This window comes from Spodoptera frugiperda, chromosome 4, assembly GCF_023101765.2.
Source record: "Spodoptera frugiperda isolate SF20-4 chromosome 4, AGI-APGP_CSIRO_Sfru_2.0, whole genome shotgun sequence".
NCBI classification, from domain to species: Eukaryota; Metazoa; Arthropoda; class Insecta; order Lepidoptera; family Noctuidae; genus Spodoptera; species Spodoptera frugiperda.
Window position 1 is genome coordinate 12,485,586 of NC_064215.1, and position 25,976 is coordinate 12,511,561.

The 25,976-nt window shown below is 44.7% G+C and overlaps 4 protein-coding genes across 5 annotated transcripts; 2 read left to right on the forward strand and 2 right to left on the reverse strand.

Moving 5' to 3' along the window:
* Positions 1-3,192: 3,192 nt before the first annotated feature.
* On the reverse strand, positions 3,193-13,791 carry LOC118272434 (cohesin subunit SA-1). Of its 2 annotated transcripts, XM_050707992.1 has the most exons (16): positions 13,041-13,790; positions 11,781-11,951; positions 11,261-11,465; positions 10,886-11,111; positions 10,676-10,799; positions 10,404-10,582; positions 10,110-10,335; positions 9,882-10,013; positions 9,686-9,805; positions 8,890-9,426; positions 7,274-7,616; positions 5,224-5,354; positions 4,961-5,137; positions 4,453-4,547; positions 4,190-4,218; positions 3,193-4,117 (listed from the first exon to the last, which is right to left on the reverse strand). In XM_050707992.1, exons 1-16 carry the CDS (start codon positions 13,524-13,526, stop codon positions 4,053-4,055), a joined length of 3,246 nt encoding a protein of 1,081 aa, XP_050563949.1. In that variant the 5' UTR covers positions 13,527-13,790; the 3' UTR covers positions 3,193-4,052. The 2 variants fall into 2 exon arrangements, with proteins under 2 accessions (XP_050563949.1, XP_035444843.1); XM_035588950.2 differs by having other exon boundaries at positions 4,190-4,547; positions 13,041-13,791.
* Positions 13,792-15,205: 1,414 nt separating this feature from the next.
* Positions 15,206-19,801, forward strand: LOC118272694 (ras-related protein Rab-10). The gene is made up of 4 exons (XM_035589337.2): positions 15,206-15,458; positions 15,615-15,814; positions 16,001-16,090; positions 18,698-19,801. Exons 1-4 carry the CDS (start codon positions 15,332-15,334, stop codon positions 18,890-18,892), a joined length of 612 nt encoding a protein of 203 aa, XP_035445230.1. The 5' UTR covers positions 15,206-15,331; the 3' UTR covers positions 18,893-19,801.
* Positions 19,802-20,218: 417 nt separating this feature from the next.
* LOC118272691 (uncharacterized) lies at positions 20,219-23,273 on the forward strand. The gene is made up of 3 exons (XM_035589331.2): positions 20,219-20,375; positions 21,796-22,064; positions 22,207-23,273. Exons 1-3 carry the CDS (start codon positions 20,315-20,317, stop codon positions 23,149-23,151), a joined length of 1,275 nt encoding a protein of 424 aa, XP_035445224.2. The 5' UTR covers positions 20,219-20,314; the 3' UTR covers positions 23,152-23,273.
* On the reverse strand, positions 23,262-25,761 carry LOC118272692 (proteasome subunit alpha type-6). The gene is made up of 5 exons (XM_035589333.2): positions 25,565-25,761; positions 25,134-25,310; positions 24,561-24,716; positions 23,698-23,971; positions 23,262-23,383 (listed from the first exon to the last, which is right to left on the reverse strand). Exons 1-5 carry the CDS (start codon positions 25,638-25,640, stop codon positions 23,326-23,328), a joined length of 741 nt encoding a protein of 246 aa, XP_035445226.1. The 5' UTR covers positions 25,641-25,761; the 3' UTR covers positions 23,262-23,325.
* Between the last annotated feature and the right edge of the window lie 215 nt (positions 25,762-25,976).

Consider the following 25,976-nt stretch of genomic DNA (forward strand, 5'->3'; position numbering starts at 1 on the left):
GATGGTCACTGCAATAGACCAAACATGTTCGTACTGACATCCCTCTTCACTATTGGACCGGGAACTACTTCATTCCTAGTATAATATATTATAGTCATTCATTGTGTGTAGGTAATTATGATTTCGTTGAAGTTATATCATGTCCACCAAAACTAACCCAAAACCGCACTTTATAGGTAGCCCAGCATAGAGTAACACAATATAATAATATGTAGTTATCCACACGATCGACTCGTCTCTCGATACATTTACAAGAATATAAATTATAGTATAAGTATATTATGATAGATTCTTAGCTACTTTAACATTGAGTTTATTTTTTACTTTTTAAAGGGAAATTACTTAAGTTGTTGTGTCGGGGTTTTTTTAAATTTTGAATTTATTTTTTTCTCAATAATTGGAAACCGATGAATAGAAAGGTTACATACGTTGGGAAACATATTACTCGCTGGGTATATATTCAGTCTCCTGCCGTACTCGTCTGAGAGCGAAACGACAACACTTTACGAACATGGAACGTTAAACACCCTTTTCGTAGTTAAAGATTAGATTAGACTTTTACATCACATCACTAGAATTAGAAACATTTATAAAGCACACAATACATAGTTGTTAAGTAAGTAGATTCCTCAAAGATCAGAAAGTTTCTACTGCACTTTAAAAATATAATGTGGCTGCGTACGGACTAGGTAATTAGCTGTGTACAACTCCTTGTAAATAATCCCTGGATATAATTACCTAATAGTTATATAATATTTTTATATAATTTTTTGAAAATAATAATAATGTAAGAAATCAACCCCCGTGATTGCTATAGAACTCTTTACACATTCAAATAACTAGTAAATAGACGTCGACATTTTGGTTAGGGATGTGAATCCCTAATAAGAATCGAAATATACAAATATATAAAATAGAAATCTAAAAAATTACGCTCTATTTTCTGTGATACAATTGTAAATTATCAAAATATTTATTATTCAATAGGCTACTTTCCTACTAGTCAAATTCAATACTTTTTTCGAAACGTCAAAAACGATATTTTCTATGAACTTTGTATGAAATAGTGCGTTATGACGTCATAAGTTTTTGACGTCAAATAGACTTATTTCTAGAAATTTTGCTAGAAAAAATCGAAAATTAAATAGTTCATCAAATTTATGAATGAGTGTGATTATTTTTTAATATTTTATTGTATTGAAAAGTTGTAATAATTTATTTTTGACCGAGGATAGTACCCAATTGCAGCTGACATTTGTCCAAATAATTTGTGGCCGCGCCATCTAGTGTCGAGTAGCTAAACTTGCTTGTTGTGTATAATGGTACGACTATACCTGTATATCGCTTGCATGATTACAATTTTTCATTTATTTATTTATCTTACTTGTTTAGTACATTTTTAAATATTTAATTAAAAAAAAAAACATGAAAATATAAAAAGCAGTAGCCCACCAGTAACGGGAGAAATCCAAGCTACCAGCAGTCAGGACTCAAGAGACAACAATTTCCGGACAATAAGCGCCGTGTCCAGAAGTACTGCTTTCTGCACCGGGCTCTTGACCCAACTATCTAACATTAGCCTTCTCAGGTGTTGGTCGAGGCTTTTGGCTATGAGGCCATTGGCAGATACTCAATTAACTACAATGATTATTATAATTATCTATTTTCTCCTAATATCCTCTAATTACTCGAACCTATTACTGACGAGTTCAATAAAACATGGAGACACGTGGTAACTCATTCGTTGATTAAAAAACGTGTCCCTGACACGATTTTCTCCTGTATCGTGAGTATATTAGAAATACATCAAATATAGTACCTACCTACATAGCATACCCGTGTCAGATAGAGTATCCAGTGAGTACGTAGGTTGGGCTCGCTGTAATAGCAGCAGTAAGTCACCTCTTTGAGGAGCAGCTAGGGAGGTGTCACGGCGTCCTCACCTACCACCTGATGCAGGTGTTTACCGGACACGGAAGTTTCGGTATTCGGTAGGTACCTGTTTCGGATTCGGCGGGAGGAAACGCCCGGATGTCGTCATTGCGAGAACCACCCGGAAGACACGGTGGAGCATACAGTAGCGGTGTGCCCAGCATAGGCTGAGCACCACTGGTTCCTTAGGGATGTGATCGGTGACGGTGACCTCTCGCGTCCGGCTCTGGTTCAGGTCATGGTACGGCGCGAGGGGGAATGGAACGCCGTCTCCTCCTTTTGCGAAGCAGTCACGCTAGCTAAAGAGGAGGCGGAGCGCGTTAGGGAACGATCCTCCTTACGCCCCAGCCGCCGCAGAAGACACTCCAGGTGTCGGGAATCGCGTGACGATCTCCGGCCACCGTAAGTGCGGGTCTGCGGACGGCGAGCAAGGGTAGCTTGGCGCCCGACCAGAACTAGACCCGTGCGTACGGCGCGTTGCGTTCCGCGCGCGCCTCAAAGAGCCAGACCACAGATGGGGGCCATTAGGGCTAATGCCCGATCCGGAGCTGCGGACAACGTAAATGGGTACCGGGTCTCCAGCTCAAAGCAGGAGTAGGCACGGGGTGGTTTTTAGTCAGTAAGAGTCTGACACTCCCCTCGAACCCAAAGCAGGAGAAATAGTTCGAATCGACACAATCCGGGGCACGGCCGCTGGCGAAGTGAGTAGTGCGCGCGAGCTTCAAACCATCTCCGTGTGAGTGTGAGTGACATGTTGTCGGCGTGACGTCGTTGCGAGCACTGCGGATCCGGCTCTCGTAGCTAAATACGCTGTGTACCGCGGACCAGCCGTAGCCACTTGCAGGCTGATACTGTGTCTGATACATTACGTGCTACTTACACGGCTAAATGAGTACCCAGCTTATAAGAAACCTGGCTAGAACGAAATTAAAAAGTAATTGCTGAAACTAAGACCTATTTTGAGGCTAAAGAAAATCATATTATAAAAATGGCATCGAATGACCACTATATTCTGTGTATCGCTTTCGAAGAGAACACTAATGAATAATAAAAATAAATTGTACCAAAAAAAAAAAATTCTGTGCCTTTATGTTACCTACGAAGTCCACCATACAGTGTAGCATTTTCTGGTAATTCCACATACTATCACAGATGTAGGTTACACTATCACTAATGGCGATGAACAACTACTCGTTTTACCTGACTGTAGGAAGTGTTTTGTTTTTATTAGAATCAAGTGCGAAAATAATAGTGCGAACATATTACAAATGTAGTTTATTATAAAAATACAATATATTATAATTATGCAACTGGAACATTTCGATATAACCAACATTACATGTTCTGTACCAACTTGAAACAAATGCAAACAATGTGTAGTTTTTATAAACCGATTGGGTTTCGACAAATTTATATTGGGAAAAGAACTTTGACAGGTTTCTACTACTTTAGTTACATTTATAAAGGCGACGACTGATTTGAAACTTTAGTCGTAATAATGCGATACAACGAGTAGATTGGCTCACGAGTCGCTGCACTGTATTGACATCACGTCAGGTAATGCCGTAACATAACTCGCCCGTCTTATACGTTTCCTTACATACGTAATGCTCACATCAGTCGTCGGCTTTAGTGCTATTCACACGTGCCGTCTTACTGTCACATTACATTTAATAATGTCATTTTTGTTTATTTTTAATTTTATCAGACTTCGTTACTTTCAAAGTGCACATATATATTTATAGAGTTTACACATCAGTCGTTAACGTAATTGACTGACGTTATTATTTAATGTAATGCCGTCAAGGTACAATTGAACAGTTACATGCATCTTATAAAGTAATCATGTTAATCAACAACACAATTGTTTTTAGCATCCATTCTATTTATAAATACATAACAAAGAGCAATAGATTTTACTACGAATTTTAAGGAATTATGTACACTCATTAAATTTCATTGTTTCAGTAGTGAAATTGTGTCAATGTTCATTTCCTTAAAAACACATAGATAAACAAAACATGGTGTTTAGGGAATGAGTCAACAAAGTGGTGCACGTCCCACAATAACTACGTATACTAACTAAACTACACTACTCGGAGAGCGGGCCCGCGCCCCCGTCACCCGGGCTGCTCCTGGTCAGACTCCACGTTGTCGTCGGCCTCCTCGTCCTCGTTCTGACCTCCTGCAAAACAACGATAGGTTATATGAAAAGGTTCGCTACCGCGACGCGACGCGGGCGGCGGGCGGTACGTACGGGGGCGGCGCGCGTAGTGGCGGCGCGCGGGCGGCGGGCGCTCGTCGGGCGCGTCCGTGAGCAGCGAGCCGCGGTAGGCCAGCAGCGCCGCCCAGTCGTCGGCGCGGCCGGCGCCGGGCAGCGCGCCGCCCAGCCGCGCGTCCAGGCAGCGCAGCACGTGGCGCTTGTCCTGGCGCAGCAGCTTGCCCGAGAACTCGGCCAGCGCCTCCAGGAACAGCAGGCGCGGCGGGGGCCCGCTGCCGCCGCCCGGCGCCTCCAGCGCCGCGAAGGCGATGCCGGCGCGGTGCAGCGCCGTCAGCGCCTCGCGGTTCTTCACGGCGTCCAGCCCGAACATCACCGAGAACCGCTTGGCCAGCTCCTGCAACACGCGGGACGGCCCGCCGTCATATACTGGACGCCGCTCCACGGACTGTTCGTCACTTCTCATGCGTGTCGTCACGTCTTGCAATATGTACCTAGCCTATAATCTGTTATTTTATATTAAGATTAACCTATTTTGTTAACCATATTTGCACTTTGAAAGTGACTGAAACCTCTGAGTTTCTTTTGGCATTTCTTCTCAGAGTAGTCCGTCGGGAATCCCCACCAGCAGCTTAAATAAAGTAACAGTTCCAAAGTACGGAAATAAATAATAGTTTTATATCGAAGACTTTATTGTTTCTCTGCTACCTGCATCATTCACGAACCACGAGTCGATTCCATTGACCGACTTTGTAAGTGAGATATCGCCTATCTCCGACATATACATGCGTCACTATATCTAGCCCTTACCTTGAGCTCCAACATCTCGGGCATCTGTCGATGCGGCGTGGTGCCGGCATGTTTCTGCAACATGTCGTTGAACAACGCCTGCATGGCCAACTCCATAGTCAGCGCACAGTTGAGCTTGTTGATCTCGCGGGCCTTGCTCAGTGTCGCCTTGATTATATCGCCGTAGTCATTGTAGCACTGCAAATACATAAATCATTGTTGTCTTCATACTATTGTCTACTAAAACATAAAGCAGTAACATTAGCGATAGGATCACATGTTACCTTGATGTAGTGCTTGAAGACGTCTGCAGCGCGTCGGATGGGCGCCACGTTGTACACGATGAGCTTGCAGTAGGCAGCCAGGAAGTTGCGGCGCTTGTGCAGCTCCTCGATACGTCTCTCGTCTTGACCGTCTGCAACACACTCGGCTATGTACGTCACGTCCATACGACAGCTGCCATACTATACACACGTAACGGTTTAGTGTCTTCTTTACTATATTTCATTTTTACCATTTTAAACACTAACGAGGCTTGCTTCATATGGAACATCTTCGAGAAATCGGTCAAAGTAACACGATATATATAGAACACATTGCTAAATCGTGTGAAAGTCAACAATATTGAATTATAACAAGACACTAAATCATCACTACGCTGGTGACATCGAGCTGACACCGACACTGTGACGTCTACTGGACACAATGCTGTGTTGGAGCAGCGCAGCGTGAGCTCCGAGCCACAGCAGCCACTACGGTCATGCAGACACTACGCTACGGGCACTAGTCACTAGTCACCAGTCACTAGCCATTACGCATACATTACAAGCGTCAGTACACGCCCGCAACCCTGTATAGTACACAAGCCTCGAGTAAGTCGTCTGGCAATCTTACACGCGACACGAAACAAATTGAAGTAGTCAGCCAAGTTATACTTTATTTTATCAGGAATGTTATATCTAGGCTAATAGTGTTTTAAAAATGGATTCGATGGCTTAGTGATTTAATAGTGTCGTCATAATCCACGTGATAATCAGTTGTAGTTGTAGGCGTATGTGAGGGCTGTTTAACTACCGCCACGGTACTTGTAACTAGTGACTGTACGGTGGTTGCCAGGCGTCACGACGCGTGGCAATACAATCATTGCATTACTTGAAATCAAAATGAGCGCAAAGTAAAATAATCTGTTACATATGAATTGGTTAAACATGGTTCGGTCATGGCAATAGAGACCCCTGCACAAAACATGCTCAAATAAAAAAAACTCGTTAAATGTGTTATACAATAGTAGCGCAATTCGATACCGGGAGCGAATACCGACGTCACCACCTGATCCGGTACCCGTGCCGTGTCCCAGGCCCGCTGAGCCCGTGTCGCCGTCACCCGCCTGCACGGACGTGTATTCGCCACCGGTGTCGGATTGCGTGTATGAAGCGGGCGCGACAATTTTCCCTTAGTAATGTTAAGTGATACACAAACGAGACTGCGCGAAACGAGAGCGACTTCCGTACGTCGCGTCGAGACAAAAATATGCATTATAGTAGCGCGGCGGCGAGGTCCGCCCGCCCCGGCAGTGGGCATTACTAAGGTAAAATACGCCGTCGGTGTGTATCTAGTGCGAAACGAGTGCGGAGCAACTGCTTACCGACGTCGGGCAGGCGGCAGGCGGCCGGGCCCGCCATGTTGGCACATGCAACACAACACACCGTTATCGCAGTACACTGCGCGCCGACTACTACGACCGACTCGCCGGCCTCGCGGTAATAATGCATATTTTTTCTCGCCAACACGTTGTTTTTATTGTATTAAAAGCCGTGATGTTTCTCCATCAGTACAAATTGTACATAAGTAGCCTATGTGTTATTCCATAAACTAGCCCTGTCCCAAATTTCACCCCGATCCCTGCAGCCGTTTTGATATAATTGAGTAACTTAAACTCACTCACAAACTTTCACATTTATAATGTTAAGAATGAATGTCTAACGCCAAATGAGCTGAACTCGCTCTCACTGAGAGTATCAATCGTACGATAATATGTATTGGGACGAAGTCACGCGATGGCATACATATCTAATGCGATTTATTGGTATGATGAATAAACACAGAACACATGGCGGGTATTGAAAGGTAATGAAAAAGAAAAACCGAATAAACCTGCGAATGAAACAACGTGAATATTATTTTTGGGCTTCCAGCGTTATTGGACCGATACCAAAGAGTATAAGCAATGAACCGACGCAAAGTGGTATCGAGAAGTAGAGTAACGCTTGAACAATAGTAGTGCAACAGATATCCCCACAACCACCACAAGTTTGGGAAAGTATGAAAGCTTACCGTAGTTGTGCTGGACGAAGACGAACTCTTGGATGAAGGCGTTGAGCATGTCGCAGAGCTCGGCGTCCGGCTCGAAGACCAGCTGGCGCATGTCGGGGTCCCCGGGGTGGTGCAGCGTCACCAGGTGCTCCGCGAACAGGATGAGCAGGTCGCACAGGCTCGTGTAGGCCTCCTCCTTCAGCTCGGCCGTGATGCCGCGCGCCACGATGTCCTTGCAGTGCGCCGCGTAGCCCTGCAGGCGCTCGCGCAGCGCCGCCGCCGCGCCCGGCTCCGGCCGCGACTCCACCCCGTGCAGCGCCCACAGCAGGGAGTAGTAGCACGCGCGCACCACGTACACCAGCGCCTGCGCACACACGCGTCAGTACCGCCCCCCCGCGCCCCCGCGCCCCCACCCCGTGCAGCGCCCACAGCAGGGAGTAGTAGCACGCGCGCACCACGTACACCAGCGCCTGCGCACACACGCGTCAGTACCGCCCCCCCGCGCCCCCGCGCCCCCACCCCGTGCAGCGCCCACAGCAGGGAGTAGTAGCACGCGCGCACCACGTACACCAGCGCCTGCGCACACACGCGTCAGTACCGCCCCCCCGCGCCCCCGCGCCCCCACCCCGTGCAGCGCCCACAGCAGGGAGTAGTAGCACGCGCGCACCACGTACACCAGCGCCTGCGCACACACGCGTCAGTACCGCCCCCCCGCGCCCCCGCGCCCCCACCCCGTGCAGCGCCCACAGCAGGGAGTAGTAGCACGCGCGCACCACGTACACCAGCGCCTGCGCACACACGCGTCAGTACCGCCCCCCCGCGCCCCCGCGCCCCCACCCCGTGCAGCGCCCACAGCAGGGAGTAGTAGCACGCGCGCACCACGTACACCAGCGCCTGCGCACACACGCGTCAGTACCGCCCCCCCGCGCCCCCGCGCCCCCACCCCGTGCAGCGCCCACAGCAGGGAGTAGTAGCACGCGCGCACCACGTACACCAGCGCCTGCGCACACACGCGTCAGTACCGCCCCCCCGCGCCCCCGCGCCCCCACCCCGTGCAGCGCCCACAGCAGGGAGTAGTAGCACGCGCGCACCACGTACACCAGCGCCTGCGCACACACGCGTCAGTACCGCCCCCCCGCGCCCCCGCGCCCCCACCCCGTGCAGCGCCCACAGCAGGGAGTAGTAGCACGCGCGCACCACGTACACCAGCGCCTGCGCACACACGCGTCAGTACCGCCCCCCCCCGCCCCCCCCCCCCCACAGCGCCTGCGCACACACGCGTCAGTACCGCCCCCCGCGCCCCCGCGCCCCCCCGTGCAGCGCCCACAGCAGGGAGTAGTAGCACGCGCGCACCACGTACACCAGCGCCTGCGCACACACGCGTCAGTACCGCCCCCCCGCGCCCCCGCGCCCCCACCCCGTGCAGCGCCCACAGCAGGGAGTAGTAGCACGCGCGCACCACGTACACCAGCGCCTGCGCACACACGCGTCAGTACCGCCCCCCCGCGCCCCCGCGCCCCCACCCCGTGCAGCGCCCACAGCAGGGAGTAGTAGCACGCGCGCACCACGTACACCAGACAGTGACCGCCCCCGCGCCCCCGCGCCCCCTACATAAGACGTGACTGACTATGACTCACCTGCGGCGGCATCTGCGACTCGTTCTCCTTGACGCACTTGGGCAGGTCCTCGAACAGCGAGTCCCAGATGTTGGTGTCGTTGAGGTTGTGGCACATGTACATGATGGACACCTTGCGCAGCGAGTTGATGACGTTGAAGAGCTCGTCGGCGTCGGGCGTCTCGCCGCCCTCCAGCAGGCTGCGGTAGTCGTCGATGGCCTCCTTGTAGCGGTCCACGCACCAGTCCGTGACGGTGGCGCGCGCCACGTTGCAGCGCGAGTACACGGCGGCCTGCGGGCGGCACAGCGCGTCCAGCGTGCGCGCCGCCGTCTCCAGCACGTCGGGCTCGGCCTGCGCCGCCACCACGTCGCGCAGCTTGCCCAGCAGCAGCGCCAGGTTGCCCTCCTGGCGCTGCGTCGTGTACAGCTCCAGCTCGAAGTACTGCGGGATGGCCACCAGGTTGGCCAGCTTCTCGGGGTCCGCGCCGAACTTGTCCAGCAGCGCCGGCAGCGTCACCATGAAGTGCGCCGTCATCCGCGCGCGGTCGTCGCTCACCATCTGGGGCCACGGATAGTCTTAGCGCACCCGCTCGTATCGACGCAATACTTCTTTAGTTTTATATTAAACATTGAGCAATGGAAATATCATCAAAAATATTTTTAACATTTTTGCAGGTCTCAATAAATTATCATCAGGATTTTATAAAAGTAAACTAAATTCTCGGAAATCTCGTTTATTCTTCTGTCTAAAACGACTGCTTCGTTGTCTCGTCGAATGTGAGCTAAATAGTAGACGTGGCATAGCGTGCAATGGTTACCTTGGCCTGGTCCTTGGACAGCATGTGGTGGTGTTTCCGACTGGGCCCGCGCCCCACGGGCGGCTCGCCAGTGCTCGCCTGGCGCACGCAACATACCATCAGCTCTATCAGGGACGACTCCTGCAAACATAGTTATACACACATGTACACATATACACCACACACGTACCGTCACCACTGTGCACGACCCACTCACCTGTCGGTTGTCGAGTGCTTCCTCGTTAGGACCGGCTTCCTCCAGCAATAAGTCGGTCATACACTCCCAGTCTTTCATCATCGGGTTGGATTCAATCAGAGAGTCTACCAGGTAGGCACCGTGCTCGTGCAACTAAAACATAAAACACACGCATGACGTAGAGCGCAGGCGGGCGCGGGAGCTATAGACACGCTATAGACACGCAGTAGACACGCAGTAGGCACGCACCTCGGACTCGATGAAGAACTGCACGAGGTCCCGGATGAGCGGCGTGTTGGGCAGGCGCAGCTTGCCGCGGCGGGAGCGCGCGGGCGGCGCGGGCTCGTCGTTGCGGAACAGGCGCACGTTGAGGAACTCGCCCGCCGCCGCCGCCACGCCGCGGCACGACGAGTACACCAGCTCGTACACGTTCTCGCAGTCCTTGTCCGTCAGCACGTCGGGGTGCATGCGGCATCTGCGGCGCGCCCATTAGTCAATGTCTGACGCACGATGGACGATCTAGCGTGTCCGACGATTACTTACTTTAGAATGGCGATCACCAACTTAACAGCGTGCACTGCGACCTCGGTCTCCTTGTCGAGCGTCATGGACACGATGCGGTCCTTGAACTTGGAGGTGAAGAGTTCCAACTTGCCTTTCAACTCCTCACACTCGTATAGAGGCTGCAGAGCCTGGAGGCAACGCAGTCGGACTTCGCCCACCTGCAACACATGGTCACGACTTGCTCATTCCATTTTACTTAACATAAATAGGAATCATTTATGTTTTATGCTACAATTATTACTACTACTAACCTTGTCATGCAGTGTCCAGCCAATATATTTGAGGTATAGATCATCTAAGAAATGTGCTGGAAACTTCTCCATCCAGATGCCTATTTCAGCCATAGTTATAGCTCTAATATCAGGTAACGTGTCCCTGAATAAACAAAAATGTTGATGTTAGAAATTAAAGTTATTTTTGTGTTTGCTTTAGTCTTGTCACAGCAACAGAGAGTGGCTAACCTGTATCTGTGCACAAACACAGACTTGAACATGTAAGAGAGCATGTTCTTGATCTCCTCCATGTTTTCCTCCAGCTCCTGCCTCTTGGCCACAAGTACTTCAAGACGCTCATTAGCTCGCTTGTCACGAGCCTTTAGTCGCTCCGCCTCGTACTGCCGCAAACAGTTGTCGCAGTTCACGCTTGTCAAAAGGGCCACATCCACCAGAGCAGTCATAAGTTTCATCACTACAAAGTAAAACACAAAGTCACACCTTTGACAGGTAAGCTCTGCCTACACACATTGATTACACTCATTTGACAGTAGTTGTCTGTTCCATAATAATATTTTAACCATTAGTTCAAAACAATGTCTGAACAATTGAATAAAAACTTACCAGCAAGTGTAGCTGTGTGGCGGAAGGCTCTGACCTGTGAGTCAGACAGTCCAGTGAGCAGCGAGATGATGTTGTCCATCAGGTACTGGTCATAGATGATAGAGTACTGACACATTTTCACCAGTGTTTGAATAAACTCACAGAAATTGGAGCGAAACTTCTTCCAAGTTTGTCCCGTCATTATTAGTGGATATTCACCACTTTCCTGTAATGTAATATTTTGGTTACTTGTAAAAATGTAAGAATTGTTCTGATAATTGAATAATGGCTGAGCAGTTGGTCAATTTGTAGTATTCTCAGGTCTCATTCTCAAGTGACAGGTAACTGTTGTTTTGTGATTTTATAAAATTCTCAATATTAGGCTACAACAATTCACAACAAATAATATACAACTAATATACAAACAATATACAACTACTTATATTGCTAGAAAACCTACTACCAACTCAGAAATGATTATCCAAAATGTGTTATTTTTATTGTGTAAATTGTCAGTTTAAACTTTTACAAATAACAATACCTCATCAAACTCCTGGGTCATTTTCTTAATGATGAGTGTGTGGTCCATCTGTGCCATGTCAGGTGTCACCTTCCCTCGACATCCAGACGCATTAATAAAGAACTGCATCAACTGAACCAGTGCCGCCTCTCTGTTTGTCTTGTATTCTTCTATCCACATATCCACCACTTGCTATAGTCAATAAAAATTATGCATTAAATTACAGCACTGAAATAACATTCAAATGCCACAGTTGCAAGTTTCATCAATTCTAGGTAGGTTTTGTTAATCTTAACTGGCAAGTCTTTGAATGGAGGTATCCTAGATTACTAGATTAGATAGTTATGTGGTAGCTAAGATTTTGCTTTAATTTTTAGTGTTTGACACATAGGTACTTTATTTGTGATCAGTCTTTAGATATAATATGATGTTTTGGTACACAGTGCCGGCGTAGGGGCCACTGACACCCCGGGCGAAAATATTGTGGCGCCCACTTGAGGGAAGCAATATCAAGTGTTAGTAGTAGTTTTTCATTTTATTGGCGCCCCCCAGACTTTGTCGCCCTGGGCCATCGGCCCATGTCGCCCCCCCCCTAACGCCGGCACTGTTGGTACACAATTAATATAAAAATATTGCATTTTATAATTATTTCATCTTTTTGTATGGTGCCAGTGACCCTACTATAAGTATGTGGATAGTAAATGTTTAGGTATCACATTACATGACATTTTTTATAAGATCACATTATGTGCAACTACTTCAGTTCAAACCTTTTTAGGATTAAAAAGGTTTAAGTGTTTAATACAATGTTGCTACCATCAGCTATAAAGCTTATAGTACCCTGAAATTATGATTATAAGTTTTTATGTTATGATTATAAGGTTTTATGAGACTTGTACTTTTAAAAACTGGTCAATGAGTAGCCTTAGCGCACACAAGTAGGGATAATCTAAAAGTGTGTTTGTATCAGTTTATTTGTCCATTTGTGGACACCAAAACGGAGCAATGAATTGATGTGATTATGGTTAAGTAGAAATAGTTGAAGTTGGGATGTGACATAGGGTATATTTTGTCTCTTTATTATGCACAACTTCCCTAAAATTGGTAGTAGAACTTAGAATGTAGAATTCTTTTTGAGTTGGATGGTCCATTTAATAAGAAAGCTTATAGACTTTATAATATGACGCTACTATTAATAATAAGAGCCGAGCAGTGTGGGTGAAACCGCTCGTGAGTAGCTAGTCATTATATAAAATTGTTGTTATAGATCCAAACACTTACGTTTATTGCTGTTTTATTAAATCTCAGAATATTATACAGGCTGTTCTCGTCATCACCGGGCAGCAAAACTGGTGGCGGTGAGTACGCAGGCGGCGGGGCCGTCCCTCGTCCTCGGCCGCGCCCGCGCCCGCCTCGGCCGCGGCGCCGCAGTGGTGGAGGTGGCGGAGACTCAGCCAAGCGCCCCACGAACCCACCATCACCGCGGCGACCGCGACTTCGGGTCACTCGCTTAGTAGGAGTGGGGGATGGAGATCTCGGATCCTCTTCCTCGTGATGGGATTCCTCGGCTTCCTCTCTTGGAGGTTCATTGGCAGTAGAATTGGCGACCGTTCCAGCGTTAAAACCCGAATAATTCACGTTGGGAGTTTCGGGTTCGTGAACAGACTGTCCGCCATAATCAGTCATAGGGGTCGCTGGAGTCATGGGGTTGACATATTCTGGCGGAGGATCATCCATCCGTATACGTTTCCCGCCACGGCGATGCATTTTGTATGGAACACTGTTTTCTCACAACACTTAATATTATTACATCTTTACCTTACCAAAGAGAAATGTATTGATTTCTCACTGAGCTGACGACAGGGCAACAAAAAAGGAGTACAAAATAATATAATATTAGGATTCCTGTGCATCGACAGAAAGGAAAGAAATGCGAAATGTCAATTTGTCAAAGTAAAAGAGAGACGGAATCAAAGAGACGCGCAGCAGCGCAGCGCTCGACAATCAAAACACATAGACAATTAGACAATACATACACAGCACAGCACAGACCATGCACAGACACACCAAAACCACAGACTCAAATGGAACAGATAGTTTAATATCATTTAGTACCCATCATGGAAGTAACTATTTTTACTTTTTTAGTAAAATCTTGGTTTGTAGTTTAGACTTTCTCTAAATTATAAATTATATTATTATGTTGATGGTTTAAACAAGTATAACTACAGGCTACCCTGGAGTATTTACCCTAAGCATAGAGAATATAGAACTAGTACAAAACAAGTAGTGAAAATCGCTTTGTTTAACATGCAATCATGTTTTATTCCACTTTATTCACCTGGGTGAATCACAAAATTTATGAATACTTCTAAGTATGTAATGGTTCAAATTTAATGATAATTGAAATATATATTGAAACATATTTCTACAATGCCTGTTTAGTATTACATTTGACAATTCAGGCTTCTTGTTTTATCCATAACGAAGGTATCGGTCTTGGCTTCAACAAAAGGATGGTACGACTGTGCCGCTTTTTAGGGTTCCGTAGGCAAAACGCAAAAAATGGAATACTCATAGATTCAGTAAGTCTGTCTGTCCGTCCTAAAAACTATTAAAGCAATAATACATTTTCAAAATACGCAAATATAACTTTGTCATCCATACAAACACTATGTAAAACCAAGTTATTTTATAACTTTTAAATTAGGTCTACTTTCTGCTACGAAACCCTTCATGGGCGACTCGCACTTGGCCGGTTTTATTTTTGCTCGACTTGGCGGGTGCACTGCCGTGCCCCTAGATACATTCTACATACTTATGTATTTGCCTAAAATGATTATTCCAAGTGTGGATCATATAAAATAAATACATTCTGACTGTGGAATTGTGGATTATCTCAATATCAGTCTCTATGGTCTCTGGACATCTTCGAATCCTACAGTAACCATTCAGTAACCAACGTTCTGTTTGTTTTTCTCTTTATGTCTGTCGCAGTAATTTGATTTAATCTGCTACTTGATTAGATGACTAGCGCGTTAGTTTAATGTTGGACAAGTCGTTGAATGTAACATCCAATGTCTTGACTAAACGTCAAGAACTTCACTAACGCTATGATAGTGAAGTTCCCGTGTCTAACTACCCATAGAATGGCAGCAGTAGCACCACAAAAAATGAAATGCTTCAATTAAGTGCGCGCTAGTCATTCAATCAGTCAATAAGGATTATTTTTTTGACGTCTTAAGTTAGTTTTTATTTCATTTTAATATCTGTTTAGGTATTTTTAAGTTGTAAATGTTTAGTCATAGTTATTGTTAGTATTTAGTTTATGTTCCTATATATTTAAGGTATATAATTTTGGTTTATATATAATTTAATTATTACGTTTAGATATTGAATCAGATAGCAGATTCAACCAGATGACTGCGACATGTCTATATTATAGTCTATGGTGCCGTGAAGTGTCGTCTCGTCTCATCAAAATCGTCTGTCACTTCTTGTAGTATTGGGTGATTTTAGATTTTATCGTTTTTACATTTCATATTTAAGCATAAATTATACAATTTAGCGAAATGGCAAAGAAGACTTACGACTTGTTGTTTAAATTACTTCTTATTGGAGACTCTGGAGTTGGAAAGACCTGTATATTGTTTAGATTTTCAGACAACCACTTCACAACGACGTTTATATCTACGATCGGTATGAGCCGCCACCTTTTTATTTTTTTCATAAAAACTTATCTGCTTAAAAAATATTTCCTTGTTATTTACTTTAGCGTGTTTCGTTGATGGTTCAAACGTTTTATATTTAGTACTATGTTCTTTGTTATATTACAAATGGCTGTTTGATTTGTAGGCATAGACTTTAAAATAAAGACTGTGGAACTTCGGGGTAAAAAAATTAAGCTCCAGATATGGGACACGGCAGGACAGGAAAGGTTCCACACCATTACGACGTCGTACTATCGTGGCGCTATGGGGATCATGCTAGTGTACGACATCACCAATGAAAAAACATTTGATGACATTGTGAAATGGCTACGAAATATAGACGAGGTAACAATAAACATGTTCTATCGTTGTTATGTAAATGATCCAGTTTCAAGTTCAAAGATCTCAAGATTTTAGAATCAACAAAACAGACCCAATGATATTGTGATTTTTGATGAAAGTTGTATATTTGTGAATTATTGAATGCTCTGTATCTATAAGTAAGTAGTTAACAAGTGAGCTATGTTCTAGCATGCCAATGAGGATGTGGAGAAGATGATACTAGGCAACAAGTGTGACATGGAAGAGAAGCGTGTGGTGAGCAAGGAGCGTGGAGAAGCGGTGAGTGACCACAGTACTCCTCAGTTATAATCGGGAATCGCTAAATGTTTTCTATAACCATATTTCTTTCTGTTTTCCTAGATTGTTCACTGTCAGCATAGACTCTACTACCATGAAAGTAATATTAAAATATACTTACTTGAATTGAGACATGTTGTGTTAAAATTAAAATAACAACATCCTGATGTTATATCATAATTATGTAAATACTCCAGATACTTTTTAGGGTTCTGTAGCCAAAGGGAAAAGATTGGAGAGTTACATATCTAAAAAAATAAAATATATGCTGTATATTTATGTAGTAGATTTCAATGGAAACTTTCAACAAAATTGGTTTGAATGAGATATTATTATTAGTTTTTAACAAATAATTTCCAAAAACGCAAATATAACTTTGTCGTTCATACAAACACTATGTAAAACCAAGTTATTTTATAACTTTTTACCGACTTCACAAAAAGGAGGAGGTACTATGTTCGGCTGTTTGTATGTTTTTTTTTTTTTTTTGTATGTTTGTTCATCGAATACTCCGTCAATTGTCGACGGATTTTCAAAATTCTTTTTTGTTCGAAAGTAGATAGTTCTGAGGTGGTCCCATTGGCACCAAGTTAGGATCTGATGATGGGATCTTAAAGAAATCGAGGGAACTCCTCAAATATTATAGGGAACTATATAGTGATTTTGGTATATTCATCTAGAATTGAAGCATTTACAGTCAAAAAGTAACCTTTGAGGAGGTGGAACTGATGTAGAAGACCAGAAATGGCCAATGGAACTTCATACTCACATAGAAATCACAATAAAGTTATACTCCGTCAATTGTCGACGGATTTTCAAAATTCTTTTTTTGTTCGAAAGTAGATAGTTCTGGTAACTTGGTGACAATGGGACCACCTCCCATTGTCACCAAGTTAGGATCTGATGATGGGATCTTAGAGAAATCGAAGGAACTCCTCAAATATTATAGGGAACTATATAGTGATTTTGGTATATTCATCTAGAATTGAAGCATTTACAGAGGTGGAACTGATGAAGAAGACCAGAAATGGCCAATGGAACTTCATACTCACATAGAAATCACAATAAAGTTAATTAAGTGACTGTGACAATACAAATAAATAAAGTACCGTAGTTATTGAGATAGAGAATTTTAACCGACTTTTTCTTTTGACTTTTAACCGAATTTTGATACTGAGTATCGCAACTAAAAAGTGTTAAATAAAATACTTTTTACAAAAAAATAAACCGACTTCACTAAAAAAGTTAAAAATAACTTTAATTTCGGAAGTCGGTGTAACAAACAAATAATACCGAGAAACACCGACTTCCGAAATTAAAGTTATTTTTAACTTTTTTAGTGAAGTCGGTTTATTTTTTTGTAAAAAGTATTTTTATATTATGTCATCTACTTGCTGCTACTAAACCCTTCATAAACGAGTCCGACTCGCACTTGGCCGGTTTTCTCTTTTAGTAAGTGGACAATCACAACATCAATGAGTACCATGTGTCAGATTAATCATTAGATTCAAACCCAGCAAGAATGAGGAAAGCACAAATTTCTAGAAGTATCTAGAAATTTCTCTACAAACTGGGCATGTTGAAACAGGCTCTTAACCTTATACTCAATACTGGTTATTATTACCACAAATTAAAACCAAAAATAAAATGATTTATTACAAATGCAAGCATTATTGAATTGCTGACAAAATAATTTTTTATAAGCAAGTTTTATTTAACTTAATTAAATGAATAATGATATTTGTAACTTTTCTATAATTCCTCATGTATTGTTATACATATATGCATGTTGTAGTTAAATTACATGTTTCCTCATGCAGGACACAAGGAAATGTGCAAATTCCGAATGTATTAGTTAAAACTTTGAGGTAGTGTTGCAGGAAGATCATTGTTCCCAGTATGTTTAGCATCAATTGCAATCGCGCCGCGAACACGTTAGCGGTGAAACCTGGCATTAATTAGCGTCAGTCCAGCCGCGCCGTGACTCACGCGTACTAATCAATCTCACTATTTATACTACTTGCTCTGTGTACAGACAGACATAGAGGCTTTGACTGTATTGGTACACCAATCTTATTTTTTAATAATAATCAGTTACATAAACATGTTACATTATGTTTATTCAGGAAAAATATTTTATGTTTGTTTTTATTTTCCAATCTGGAATTACAGTGTTAATGCGTCACCAAAATGTTTTATTGTCTTTGTGCAGTTATAAAATAATAAATCTTAACGCACCTCTGCTTGTCCCTGAGGAACGTAAAGGCGCCATTTTTATGTTAATAATAAAAGTAAATGTTAACAAAAACAGTCTAATAAGTGAAATTAGTTTACAAAAGCACCAAACACTCGAAGTGGAATGTGTTATTGTTGGCCTCTAAAATATATTTTAATTTATAACTGAGACATTGGTCCTCGCTGATGCAGCTTACACATACACTCACTGATTTTAATCCTACGAATGATTACTTGAGAAAGCTCAAAGCAGACATAATAGATATATAAAAGTATATTTATCTTGTTCAATATCACTAACAACAAACTATGTATCACATTTTTTGTTTTGACTGGCGCATGTTATGATTGCAGATAGCGCGCGAGCACGGCATCCGGTTCATGGAGACGTCGGCGAAGGCCAACATCAACATCGACCGCGCGTTCTCCGAGCTGGCCGAGGCCATCCTGGACAAGACGTCGGGGCGCGAGGCGGACGCGGACCACGCGCGCATCGCCGTGGAGCGCCGGCCGTCGCGCGCGCCGCCCGCCCGCGCCTGCTGCTCCTAGGCGGCCGGCGCCCGCGACCTGCTCCGTGCCGCTGCAGTTATCCTTTGGCTGTTGAAGCTTAGTAAAGACGCTAGTTTCCGTGATAAGTAAGCCCCCGTCGCCTACAGCTGACGAGCCATCGGGTACACGCGAGTGCGAGCAGTGTGCCCGCTCCAGGGCCTCGTAGCGGTACCGAAACGTTCGGCAAATCGCTGCCGTCCGCTCTCATTTGCTTTGATCGACGAAAGACCACCTTGAGATTGTTTTAGCTTGTGGAGTTTCACTTCGTCTGAACATTTTCAAGGTTTTCTTTCAATCCATGGGTGAACTTTGTTACACCTAATCATCATTTAAGCTTTTCAATATTGGTTATTGTAATTAAAGCTTGCGACACTAATCGAGTAATCGCCCATGAAATGTCTAGTCGCATAATAAAATCGGGTGCAATAAAAATGTAGTAGCTCGAACAGAAAAATCTTGAACAATCTTGTCTCAAATAATGAAGTGGCGCATGTTAAGTTATTGTTCTTCGCTTTACAATGTTTTATACTTGTAATATTATGTCTAGGATGTAAATTAACAAAGTCAAACTGCAACCATTCAGCCGCATCTCATATTATGGCTGAGTGGGTGCGAACTGAATCATTTCTGGAAAGCGCAACGCACATCTCGTAGTTACGTACCGCGGCAGCGTGTACATTGTCCGACACTGAACTCTGGACTTAGTTTTGCTGAAATGTTACTCACCCTAAAGCAAAATAGTGCTGCGATTATAGTTAAGTAAGTAAGTAGACTCTATAGTTATGTATGTTGATGAAATAAAAAGTATTTTATCGTATGGTGTACCATGTGTTTCGTCGGTTTTTACCTGCTTTTATAAATAAACATCAGCATTGTATATTATGTTCATATTAAACTACTATCGGAATACTTTGTTTTTGTTTTCAAACATTCACACTCACATTTATTTTGCAAATAGTAAACATATCTCCGTCTAATCTTAAAACCACCTTCGAAAAGTGTGCATAGCTTGGTTTCATTAATAGAGGATTTGGTTGTTTATGACTTGCCAGCTTCTGTCAGCGGCTTCGCCCGCATTCACGTGGGATAAAAAGTAAGCTATTTGGTGTTCCAGACAAAAATCTACCCCTGTTCCAAACATCCCGATTCCTTCAGCCGTTTTGACGTGATTAAGTAGGTACCAAACATACACACAAACTTTCGCATTTATAAAAATAGTAAGAAGACAATCTGTTTAATGAGTAAATTGAAAAACTCGCAATGTCTGATGTGGGTCATAAAAACAACACAATATTACAATCAGCCTAGTGGTAGACGTTATCTAGGGTCGAATGTCAACTCGAGAGAACACTGGACAGTTATCGCAGTGTCCAGTGCGCGCGGCGAGTACACTCGACAGTCGCCGCCGACCTCGTCGCCACCATGGAGCTGCTGACAATCTTGCTACTTGCTAGTTTTATTCAATTCGCGAGCTTTACCCATTGTAAGTACTCTCATTATAATTTGGTACCTATATTAAACTTGAATATATATAACCTTTTAACCGACAAAAGAAACGCAGGAGGTTCTCAAGCCGACGCGTACATATATTTTTAATGTATTAGGCATTAAAAATTTAAATTGAAATTACCAGTTGGTGCGGCACCGGTTAAGTGTGATATGACCTGAACATATGTATGGCTACACTGTCGTATCGGATTACATCAAATGCTAGTTTAGTTGTAAGTGCAATAAATAATTTTTATTTCCGCCAAGAAAGAGACATAAACGTTATACGTAAAGGATGGGAAAACTGGAGTGATTTATTGTTTACTCACATTTATCTGAGCATCAGCTGAGGACCTTTTCACCTAGATTTAGCCGGCGCTGACTTTAATTCATTCAAAGTCCAGTTATGAGTTAACTCTCTGATAAAGACTGCCTCGTTGGCCGAGTGGTTGCAAGTGCGACTGCCGGGCAAGGAGTCTCGGGTTCGATTCCTGGGTCAGGCGAAGTATTACTGGGCTTCTTTCGGTTTTTCGAAAATTTCTCAGTGGTAGCACGGAGTCTGGAAATGTGCCCGGTATATGGCAATAGGCTTACCACCTATTACATGGGACTTACAACATAAATTGTGAAAAGTGGGTGTACACAGTGGCATTACGTGCCATAATGTGCACCTCTGCCTGCCCCTTCGGGGATTAAAGGCGAGACGATGTGAATGTATGTATCTGAAAAAAATTCATTCGGCAGCAAATCACTGAAAAACATTCAGGCTCGTTTCCACCCCTAAGATAGGAGATACTTATTATGGTTCCTATAGTGACACCTTCAAGTGTGGGAGAGCCATGCTGCGGCAAGAATGGGCCAGCTCGACCGAAGTATAACACGGCACGGCCTCACAGAAAACCGACGTGAAACAACGCTTGCATTGTGTGAGTGAGGTCACCGGAGGCTGTATTACCCCTTCCCAATCCCCGATTCCCCAACAACCCTTAAATTCCTAACCTCCAAAAGGCCGGCAACGCACTTGTAACGCCTCTGGTGTTTCAAGTGTCCTTGGGCGGCGACGACTGCTTACATCCAGGTGATCCGAATGCTCGTTTACCGGCTTATTCCATAAAAAAACTGACATACCGGTAAGGGATAAGCGCCCCCTGATGGTCTACGTAAGTTACTCTTAGTTTAAACAGTTAAAAACATAACAATGGTGGTCAATGAAGCAATACCAGTGACTACTTGACGTAGGTATTCTCACTCTGGGCCAAGTACCTAAATATCAACCTGAAAAGTCATTTCTTAACTTTGAGGATGTTGTTGTATTCTTCTTTATTACACATAGTATCGATTTTTAGAACAGTAACTGCTAGTAGTTAACTTAGGTGTCATACCTATCTACATAGTTGTCATTTCCGTGCATACAGCGCCTTGCGTGATAGAGTTGGAATGCGCGGAGTGTCTGCCGGACAACATGCCGCTGGTGACGTCGCACCGCGCCGCCAACGGCTCGCTGCGGCTGGCGGACGGCGACGCGCTGCAGCTGTCGTGCGGCGCGGGCCGCTTCCTCGCCGCGCCCACCGCCGCCGCGCTCGCCGCGCGCTGCCGCGCCGGACGGTACGTCGCACTCGGCCGCCTGCTACACCTGCGCGAGCTCGGCTGCCAGCAGAGCATCTTTGAAGACGTGCTCCACCAGGTCAGCAACTCCTTACGTTATCTATATTCATTGTGGTTACGCCTATGTTATGGCTACGTATCACAAACCTCCTTCTCAAAATTATTTCATAGGTCGCTAAGAGGCAAAGGTTTCTACCCATTACCTAACTTATTTCATGTAGGTCGATGACTGCGGAAATTTGCAAGGCCGAGCATATCTGATGCACGAAACGGGAGGACGAGCACGTCACCTAGCGACCGCTTGCTTCGACGCGGACCGCGGTGTGGCCACACGCCTGCAGACGACGACAGGGCCGGGCTCCGCGGAGCCGGCGCACTCGCACGCGTCGGCGCCGCGCAGCCTGCTGGGTAATTTCAACCAAATGTTCGACTCAGCCACGCGACTGGCGGCCGAGCGCCTCTACTCCGACGACGTTCGTCTGAATCGGCGCCTGCACGAACTGCTCCGACACGATCACTATTCGTTCGCCGATCAGACGCTCACTTCGGGCAAATTGTTGAGCAGTCGTTATTTCGATGACCAGTTCATGAGAGTCACCGATTTCGTTTCCAACAAAGTGGCAGTATGGAGCAGCGTAGCCAAAGGCAACCTGCATCACCTGCACCAAGACGTGGCCCGGTTCGTGGAGTCCAGGCGTGAGCAGGAGGAGGTGGAAGTGTTGGCCGGCACGCACGGGGTGCTGTCGCTGCGCACGGGCGGGGCCGGGGGCGCGCCTGGGGCCGGGGGCGCGGGTGGGGCTGGGGACGCGGGTGGAGCCGGGGGCGCGGGTGGCGCTGGGAGCGGGCGCACGGACGTGTACCTGATGGCGGGCGGGCGGTTCCCGGTGCCGCGCTACGTGTGGACGGTGGTGCACGCGCGCGGCTCGCGGCGCGCGGTGGCGCTGGTGGTGCTGAACGACCCGTTCGTGGCCGTCAGCGAGATCCGCGCCGCCGTGTTCTGCTCCAGCTCGTGCAGCGAGGTGGGCTGGCTGCGGGGGCTGCGCGCGCAGCGGCGCTACGAGAGCGCGGTGTACGGGCTGGTATTCTGCTGCAGCCTGCGAGACTTCGCGGCGCACGTGGCCGGGCTGCCGGCCCGCCTCGACACCGACATGCCATTGCTCACCTAGCTGCACGGACTCTAGTCTAGCTATGTGTCGGGTGTGTTACTATACCATTCAGTTGTCACAGTAATTTTATTAGGTAATTATGCTGATGGTCGTACGAAATAAAACAAATATTAAAATTCTTACGAATTTGACTTTTATTTGAAAAAAATACAATACATTTCAGATTTTCTCTCCTTAATCCTTTTCAGCAATAGCAGTTAGGTGCCTGTCGATTTCGTTTTCAGTCAGCACTCTGAAAATGTAAAAGAAAATAGTTTTATGATTTGCTTAAAGTTGAAAAAAAGAAAAAGATTTTCCCTTTGCATCTCTGAAACTGCAATCTTGCATTTGCACTGCAATCTTGGAATTGACACACAATACATTAATAGGTTAATCAATTTCAAGATATCTAATTATTATAATTATAACAAGATAAAGGAGAAGAAAACTAAGTATGTATGCCTATCTTTCACCATGCTCCCATCTTTGTTTTGTCCAAACATTTTTGTAATGATTACTAATTTATGTCGTCAGTAATGTTATATACCAGTCCAGTATTTATCACACCTGAATTGTGGATCATCCTTGGTGACTAAGCCAACTTCGATCTCGGACGACTTAAAGTCAACGGAGAGCACTTGTGACAGGCAGGAGATGGCGAGCTGAACGACCTCGTCGGCACTCAGCTCGGAACGTTTCTTCAGTTTTTTCTCTAAGTAGGCATTGGCGTCAGTGGCCTTGGCGCCGGCAGACACCGCCTTGTAGGAGCAGTAGTAGCCGGACGGGTCGGTCTTGTACACGCACGGCCCGGACTCCTCGTCGTACGCCACTAACATCATGCCTGCCAACACAACCAACCGACGGTCTAAGCATCTGTTGTACAATCGTAAAGGCTGCCAATAAAGTTAATCATTGATGTCATCACATTTGGTGTAACAATTACCCTGCACAAGACAGAAGGTTATAAAATCACAGCTAATATTTTGAATATAACAAGCAATTACTTGAAACAAGTTGTTGAAGAAAAACTATCTTTTTGTTTAATTAATGTATTTTTGCATTTCTCAATGAGTTGAAACTATTATTACTACCATTGAATTGAACAATTTAATGAGATCTAAGGTAAACATACAAATTATCATCAATTAACTTACTGAATTAATTATTACGTATTTGGCTTACTCACATAACTGTTTGACAAGAAACTCAACCAGTTTCAAGCCATGGTTGAGGCTCAAAGAGATGTCGCCAGTAACAGCGCGACAACTGCCGCGTCGTGTGTCGTGGAATGCTGCTCATGAATATGAACCACTAGCATGGCTTGAAACTAGTCGAGTTAAACAGTCAAAATGTTACGTGAGTAAGCCCATAACACAAAATTGAATTTAGTACGTCTCACGAAAGTTATAACAAAATTATTATTAACTCACTGCATCCGAGAGGCCGCATCTCAGCATTCTGAGTGTAGACCTGTGAGATGTCTGCGATGCGGCGACAGAGGATGTGCACAGGTATCTCAGTGCCGTACTTGTACTGCCAGTTGGCGGCCTCGTACCGCGCGCGCTGCACCTGCGACCGACTGTCCGCTGCAAACACCACCCACACACATTAATACTATTCACTTAAAATAATATTTAACTCCTGTAATTAGCCAAAACTCTATTACTGACTTCTAGGTATACCACCTATGGTATAAGTTTTTAAACTGACATAGTCATGAGTAATATCATTAGAACCTAAAACAGGATATTTACTATGTATATTAGTCTTTCTGTGAGTTTCCAATATTTCAGCACTGTTACAAGTGCCACCTTTGATACTCATTATTTGACTTTTTCTTACTTGTGTACCAGATATAGCTGACTACATCTACATTTATTTATGTATCTAACTTAAAAATAATTTCAAGGAACCTTTCACCTATAAAGCTGACAGTACAAACCGTAGTATAGTAATGTGTCTTGAGCTTGGTTAGGTTCTTAGATTATTTCTCAATTACTTACCAATCATGCCCGTCATAACTGCTCCAATGCGTTTGGTGAGTGGAAATAGATGTGTGACCGAGGCGGGATCCAGCAGGCGGTCGGGCACCTTACGCTGAGCTGCAACTACCGCAGCATCTGTGCCGCGCAGCGCTACAGATGTCAACCCACCTTGGTTGATTGCTTTCAGTGCATATTCTGTCAAATTGAGTCGGTAAATTAATTTTCTTAGTAGAGAGAACTGCAGACACACTTTGTTTACAGGATTTCTTCATAACGATCATGATGGTAAAATTATTAAATGTTTATAATTATTTTTATAGTAAAAAGGAGATTTAAATTAATGTCTGAATTGCCATTGTACTATAGTTTGAAAACAAATACTAGTTACCTACCAACTAGAGTACACTGTGCAAGTCATTCCTTGTCACCGGTAAAAAGAGCTAACTTACCAACTTGATAAAGTCGTCCTTCGGGAGAGAAGATAGTAATGTGTCTGTCAAATCCTGCACTGCTTTCTCGTGCCATTTTATATTATTAATTTAATACGAGTACAATAAAATATGCAGCAAATAAAGCGTCAAGAACCCGGAATTCCGAAATATAGTACCTACAACCAACTTTGACAGCTAACTCTACGCATAGACGATACCAGTTTCAATTTCCAATTGTCATTGGAGTTGTCTATGGATATAGCGTGCGTTACTATGGTTAGAGACACCTGACACACTTGCATGTCGTAGTGTGTCGCATTCGCGTGTATATTCTTAAATGTTTGCGGCTAATTTGTATCCGTGGCCATCATGACATTCCATGCTACGATAACGTATTTCTGCCTTGAAACAGTTCTCGATTCTCCAGATT